General features: G+C 42.5%; 1 protein-coding gene across 1 annotated transcript; it reads left to right on the plus strand.

Moving 5' to 3' along the window:
* Positions 1-513: 513 nt before the first annotated feature.
* LOC128690415 (uncharacterized) lies at positions 514-2,246 on the plus strand. The gene is made up of 6 exons (XM_053779094.1): positions 514-624; positions 1,264-1,305; positions 1,377-1,460; positions 1,567-1,728; positions 1,845-1,976; positions 2,063-2,246. The coding sequence occupies exons 2-6, from the start codon at positions 1,264-1,266 to the stop codon at positions 2,174-2,176; spliced, it is 534 nt and encodes a 177-aa protein (XP_053635069.1). The 5' UTR covers positions 514-624; the 3' UTR covers positions 2,177-2,246.
* Positions 2,247-7,432: the final 5,186 nt, after the last annotated feature.

The following is a 7,432-nucleotide window of genomic DNA, read 5'->3' on the forward strand; positions in this document are numbered from 1 at the left end:
GTAGCGCCACTTAATGTGCCACGAACCAGCTCAATGCAGACAGTATTTACTCTCCGTCCTGTACGTTCCGCCATTTTGGTATCCAAGTACTCAACTCACCACTATGTGGCAAAATGTGGTAGTCTCGGAAAGCGTCCTCTCACCCCGCAGGTTGAGACGAATGGTCTCTATTAAATCTACGCTCATACTTGTGAGGTTTTGAATTGTGACAAGTAACTAAAATACGTCTTTGATCTGTTCTAAACTGTATAGCCACTTCATAATGAAATGTTTGTTGAAAACGGATTCCTGAAACATAATAATTATCTATAAATTGGCGTCACATGATGGATGCCAGCCACATCTAGTGGTGGTAAACAAAACTATTTGTAAATTCCTAAGAAAAGAAATCATAATTTGCATAATAAGAAAAATAGCACAATGTCAGTAATATAAGTTATGATAATAAAATAATGACAAGTAATAACGAAACAAAAGCGACAATTCTAGCAACTTAACAGGCACTGTTGTAGTAATTCGTTACTTTCTTAGTAAGTGTGGGAGGTAATGAGGTAACCCGCAACTCTTACTGCTTCATTCTGCTGATCTTCTCTCCAACAATAACATCACCTAGACACAGCTAAGGTAAATGCACTTCAAATAAGCATATTGGATGTTTTATTTACGCAGCTAAACTAAGCGATATACTTGCTTTTATTTTTCAGTTTTTAAGTAATTGTTAATGGAATAGTTTAACGAAAGCTAGCGAGTTTTGAGTTATATTTCTGTATTGGTACATAATTTTTCCCACGGCAGCAATTAAACTAAGATGTTGCATTTGCTATTTTCTTAGTTACTCCTGAAAGCTTACTGTGTCAGTGAAGTTCTTTTAAAGCGTGTAATCTTACAGCTATTATGAAGCTGTAATTAATCTTGCCTCACTAGTCCTTAGTATGCAAGGTACTGACGAGTAATCACTTGCGTTAATGTTCTTAAGACCTACTGCTAGGCTAGAATTTAAATTTTACTTTTTAAAACTTTTTGTTTATAACTAAGTCCACTACACCTACGTCAAAATTTAACTTTCTTGGTGGAGTTGCACACCTTCAATTACAGGAACTAGTTATTTATTAGGCAAAATAATCTTCAACTGGCTCCTCCCACTATACCACCAAATTTTTTTTTTTTCCCCCATTCTAAACTTCCATGCCTCTTCCTAAAACTGCATTGCATAATGCATTGTCAAAGTTCTTCACAAATTTTATTTTCTGAACTTTGTTACAGATGGCTGCCCTCTTGCTTCTAGTCTTCGGATACATGACCCTGGTAAGCCTAATCTTTTTTTTTTTTTCCCCAAAAATTTAAACTAATTCTTTACTATATTATTTTGTTGGCAGATTCGGGGCCAAGCAGTTCCTACCTACGATCCTCATTTCCCCCTCCCACTTCCCGTACAACGTACCTCTACTGTGACTGAAGAGGCAAGTGTAATAAATATGTATATATAATGTATATAATACACGTGTGTGTATCTAATTTTACTCTTATTTTACTCTAATTTAGTTAAAAGAAATTCCTTTTTTGTAGACTACTGTAACTCATACACTGAGGGAAACCACCACTTCAGACGTGTGGGTAACTGATCAAACAGTTGTCACATTCACTGTCACACAAGCATCCACTGTATGGGACTTCTTGCCTCAAGAGCCACGAACAGTAACCTCTGTCATGAGGATCACTTCCACACCGGTAAGAATTTTACCGTACACAATATTAAGATTCTCCTTTCCAATACGTGGTTTTCCCTAATTCCTTTCCACAAGATTGCTGATGCTAACTCGGTTTTAATTAACTTCCACTTGCAGGTAGTGGTAGTGACCGCTACAGCAGTAACTAACCCAGTGAGAACAATGGTGTCGGTCTTCAGTCAGTTCGTCACGGTTACAGACACTGTGAAATACTTGCAAACAATAACTCACGTTGCACTCTCGCACGAGGTACTGAAACTTTTCTTTTTAAAAGTCCAGGCTGAGCTTTAGATATGTTTAAACCGGTAATTAATTTTGCCTTAATTTCCCTACAGATTCAGACTGTTCCTGTCGTCAGTACACAAGAACTCCTACAAGAGATAATAACTACCGTTACGCAGATTGTAACTACCACAGTTACTTCGACAACTGCTCGCTTCTATAATTAAAATCTTGTTTGACCTGATGGATGAATGCTTAAATCACTCGCAATTACTGTAATTAAATTATTCAAAATTCTTAACACTTTCTGTCCCCCCGATCTTTAAGCAGGTAGTGCGCAGGACTGCACAAAATCAGCTTTCCCAATCTTTTTTTTATAACTAATCATAGGCCTTTTATTCTACAAAGTTCCACCTGATAACTTCGTAACCACTACACAACAAATTAAGGCTAATGGCTTGCTTCAGAGTAGCCTGCACTTCAGGAAAGCAGTAAAAGTATGGCACTGTGCCACTACAAAAGCTCTACATTTACTAATTCGCACAAATTTACATTTTATAGATGTATTATCCTGTTCCTGTACAGGAAATCTTTGGGCTCCCCGTGTCAAAGTTTGACCCCCGTATTAACGCTTCGCCCGATGCAAAGCCGGAAGCTCGCCCAATCGCAACGTACATAGGCCCATAATCCTTAACATTGCTTGGTAGCCTGTAATTTTATGAGCTCGGACGAACGCTGTTGCGGAAATGGCTAGGGATACGGCTAAGACTGGAATAACCCTGTATGAAACTTTAAAGTACTGCTGACGACACAGTCGGCTTGCTAGTTTCCCCTTAACGTCTACATGACGAGGTACCCAGCAGATTTCCTTTGTCTTTACTAGAAATTTGGTGTAACCAAAATTTTATACGAAGCTCTTTGATAACTTGTAAGTCACTGTCTTAAACTAGCAGATGTTTAAAGATTGGACATGATAAAAATAATAGTTAAGAATTCAGAGATTCGGCTATAAAATGCTCTAATAATTCACCTCGAAAGTCCTGGAACCATGAAGTTCTAAAGGGAAGGTCCTTGATGGTTTGCCATGGGATCTGTCCAGTCCCCCCCCCCCTTAAGGAGTTATAGGGGTGGGGGGGCCCGCTTAATGTCATTCACGCGAGAGGTGTCTGGAAGCAGGCTTGAGCTTCTGAGAAAGGATAGCCTAAGGAATGCCTTGTGGTAGGCATCTAACTGCCCTCTTCAGTCTAGCGAGGTCACTGTGGATGTGGCGCTGCTACCCTAGTTTGCTGGTGTTCCAGCATGAAGGGTAGGGTATGACGTGGGTTCCATGAAATTTCTACACTGAGGGCCCTTTTGGGCCTGGAAGAGGATATAAAATGCCTTTCATTCCTCCATCCCACTTAAATTGGTTTCAATAAAATATGGGTATGGACACCAATGACCAGCCTCGTGGACCATTTACTGCAGGAATTTTCCATCCTTTGCGCCCCCCCCCCCCCAACAGACCTTGGCATGCCTTCGGACCATTCTGCAAACCCAGTACATTCTCAGGGTAACTTTTAGTTACCATCTGGTAATGCTGTTCTGACATGCCCTTTACCCTTCTGACTCTGTGCAGTTTTGATACCAGGTTATCCACTGTAGATTCACATAGTACACGACTAAAGACTGCCTGCCTCCAAACTACTTCAACCTGTCAATGACTACCCTACCAGTTTCCTCTAACCAACTTCTATTTTCCTAACCTGGAGAGAGTTCCGGGGGTCTACGCCCCCGCGGCCCGGTCTGTGACCAGGTCTCCTGGTGGATCAGAGCCTGATCAACCAGGCTGTTGCTGCTGGCTGCACGCAAACCAACGTACGAGCCACAGCCCGGCTGGTCAGGAACCGACTTTAGATGCTTGTCTAGTGCCAGCTTGAGGACTGCCAGGGGTCTATTGGTAATCCCCCTTATGTATGCTGGGAGGCAGTTGAACAGTCTCGGACCCCTGACACTTAATGTATGGTCTCTTAACGTGCTAGTGACACCCCTGCTTTTCACTGGGGGGGATGTTGCATCGTCTGCTAAGTCTTTTGCTTTCGTAGTGAGTAATTTTAGTGTGCAAGTTCGGTACTAGTCCCTCTAGGATTTTCCAGGTGTATATAATGCATCTCCCCCGCCTGCGTTCCAGGGAATACAGGTTCAGGAACTTCGAGCGCTCCCAGTAATTGAGGTGTTTTATCTCCGTTATGCGTGCCGTGAAGGTTCTCTGTATATTTTCTAGGTCAGCCATTTCACCTGCCTTGAAAGGTGCTGTTAGTGTGCAGCAATATTCCAGCCTAGATAGAACAAGTGACCTGAAGAGTCATCATGGGCTTGGCCTTCCTAGTTTTGAAGGTTCTCATTATCCATCCTGTCACTTTTTCTAGCAGATGCGATTGATACAATGTTATGGTCCTTGAAGGAGAGATCCTCCGACATGATCACTCCCAGGTCTTTGACGTTGGGGTTTCGCTCTATTTTTGTGGCCAGAATTTGGTTTACTCGGAAGATTTAATTTCCTCGTGTTTACCATATCTTAGTAATGAAATTTCTCATCGTTGAACTTCATATTGTTTTCTGCAGCCCACTGAAAGATTCGGTTGATGTCAGCCTGGAGCCTTGCAGTGTCTGCAATGGAAGACAGTCATGCAGATTCGGGCGTCATCTGCAAAGGAAGACAGTGCTGTGGCTGACATCCTTGTCTGTCGGATATGAGGATGAGGAACAAGATGGAGCGAGTACTGTGCCTTGTGGAACAGCTTTTCACCGTAGCTGCCTCTGACTTTACTGTTGACGACTGCTGTGTTCTGTTAGGAAATTATAGATCCATCGACCGACTTTTCCTGTTATTTCTCTAGCACGCATTTTGTGCGCTATTACGCCATGGTCACACTTGTCGAAGGCTTTTGCAAAGTCTGTATATATTACATCTGCATTATTTTTGTCTTTTAGTGCATTTAGGACCTTGTAGTGATCCAATAGTTGAGACACAGGAGCGACCTGTTCTAAACCCATGTTGCCCTGGGTTGTGTAAATGATGGGTTTCTAGATGGGTGGTGATCTTGCTTCTTAGGACCCTTTCAAAGATTTTTATATGGGATGTTAGTGCTATCGGTCTGTAGTTCTTTGCTGTTGCTTTACGGCCCCCTTTGTGGAGTGGGTTTATGTCTGTTGTTTTTAGTAACTGTGGGACGACCCCGTGTCCATGCTCCCTCTCCATAGGATGGAAAAGGCTCGTGATAGGGGCTTCTTGCAGTTCTTGATGAACACGAGTTCCACGAGTCTGGCCCTGGGGCAGAGTGCATGGGCATGTCATTTATCGCTTGTTCGAAGTCATTTGGCGTCAGGATAACATCGATAGGCTTGTGTTAACCAAATTTTGTGGCTCTCATAAAAAAATTCATTTTGATCTTCGACTCTGTCTGGTTAGCGGCTTGCTAAAAACTGAGTCATGTTGAGACTTGAGTAGCTCACTCATTTCCTTGCTGTCATCTGTGTAGGACCCATCTTGTTTAAGTAGGGGCCCAATACTGGATGTTCTAGACTTTGATTTGGCATAGGAGAAGAAATACTTTGGGTTTCTTTCGATTTCACTTATGGCTTTTAGTTCTTCCCGCGATTCCTGACTCCTATAAGATTCCTTTAGCTTGCGTTCGATGCTTTCTATTTCTCTGACCAGGGTCTCCCTACGCATTTCAGATATATTGACCTCTTTTAGCCGCCCTGTTATTCTTTTCCGTCGCCTGTAAAGGGAGTGCCTGTCTCTATTTTACATCTACTACTTTTTCTTAGAGGAATAAGCCTTGTGCATACATAGTGCCACCAAGTTAATCTGTTCTAGGCATACGTTGGGGTCTGTGTTGCTTAGTATATCTTCCCAGCTTATATCGGTTAGGACTTGGTTTACTTGGTCCCACTTTGCTTTTGTTATTGAAGTTGAATTTGGTGAATGCTCCCTCGTGACTAGTCTCATTGTCGGTCTGGGGCTCCACGCATACATGTCTGAACCTCAATTATGTTGTGATCATAGTATATTGTTTTTGATATGGTGACATTTCTTATCAGATCACTGTTAGTGAAGATGAGGTCTAGTGTATTCTCCAGTCTAGTAGGCTCTATTTGCTGGTTTAAATTGAATTTTGTGCAGAGATTTAAAAGCTCGTGAGTTTTCATCAGAGCTGCCTCCTGGTGTTAATGCAACAATATTTGCTATATTCCTCCAATTTAGGTGCCTTAAGTGAAATCCCCCAGGAGCAAGATGTTGGGTGCAGGAGCTGGCAGATTTTCCAGACAGTGGTCAATTTTTAACAGCTGTTCCTGGAATTGCTGGGATGTTGCATCTGGAGGCTTGTAGACTATCACAATGACTAGGTTTTGGTTCTCTACCTTTATTGCTAAAACTTCCACTACATCATTTGAGGCATTTAGCAGTTCTGTGCAAACAAGTGACTGCAGTGTACAGGCCAACCCTCCCCCCCCCCCCCTTTTGCCTGTTCACTCTGTCACATCTGTATAGGTTGTAACCTGGGATCCATATTTCGTTGTCCAAGTGAACCTTTATGTGGGTCTCGGTGAAAGCCGCGAACATTGCCTTTGCCTCTGCAAGCAGTCCACTGATGAAAGGTATTTTGTTTGTTGCTGGCTTTAGACCCTGTATATTTGCAAAGAAGAATGTCATCGGACTGGTGGTATTGTTGGTACTGGGGGGGGATTTTTTTCCGGCATTAGTATCTGTATCTGTTTGTTTGGAGTGGAGGCCATCGACTATGGTTCCACTCCAGGAATGACTGGATTTGGTGTACGATTTCTGCAATTTCCTGCCAGTTTTTTTCCTTCCTGGCACTAAAAACACCTCTCCCTCTTGAGTGGCTGTGGCTACCCAAGTTTTCCCATGGCCTGGATGTTTTGTATCTTTTTGTACCCTTTAGATGGTGTACCTGGCAATTTAAGTTATAGCAGTCTTTCCTGTACTGAAAAGGTACACATTTCAGGGTGAAAAAGTTTACAGGAAGGGAGTTTGCATTTTCCTGTTGTCATATGGGCATGGCATTTTCTAGGGTGGTCATAGTTGCACGTCCCGTCTGTTCTTCCAGATTTCCCATGTCTGTAGATACCAAATGCATAGTATGTGCACAGGCTTGGTTTCCGTTTGCCTTGGGTTTGTGACTGTATTCCCTGTTGGTGCATATTTCCCAGTCTTATTCCTATCCTCCCTAGCACCAACAATTGAGCTCCCACCAGTTGTTTTTGGTAATACATCTCCACTATAGCTAGTGGAGTCCTCTTGTTTGCTATTTCCTGTGGTATTTCTAGTTTGCAATATTGGTTTTATCTTTGACTACACTGTTTCCCCACTACGGTTCCTGTCCCCTGAGGTCATTTATATGTATTCCTTCCTGCGTATAATTCCCGACTACCTAGACAAAATCTCCAGCTTCACCATTACTGTCTCCCAGGACAGC

Source organism: Cherax quadricarinatus, chromosome 29 (assembly GCF_038502225.1).
Source record: "Cherax quadricarinatus isolate ZL_2023a chromosome 29, ASM3850222v1, whole genome shotgun sequence".
In the NCBI taxonomy this organism is placed as follows: domain Eukaryota; kingdom Metazoa; phylum Arthropoda; class Malacostraca; order Decapoda; family Parastacidae; genus Cherax; species Cherax quadricarinatus.

What these genes read in the sequence shown, in the direction of transcription:
- LOC128690415 (XM_053779094.1), top strand. Translation starts at nt 1,264, where the DNA reads ATGGCTGCCCTCTTGCTTCTAGTCTTCGGATACATGACCCTG. An exon ending in CCTCTACTGTGACTGAAGAG is followed by an intron (nt 1,461 to 1,566) that starts GCAAGTGTAATA and finishes CCTTTTTTGTAG; the next exon opens with ACTACTGTAACTCATACACT. An exon ending in ACGTTGCACTCTCGCACGAG is followed by an intron (nt 1,977 to 2,062) that starts GTACTGAAACTT and finishes ATTTCCCTACAG; the next exon opens with ATTCAGACTGTTCCTGTCGT.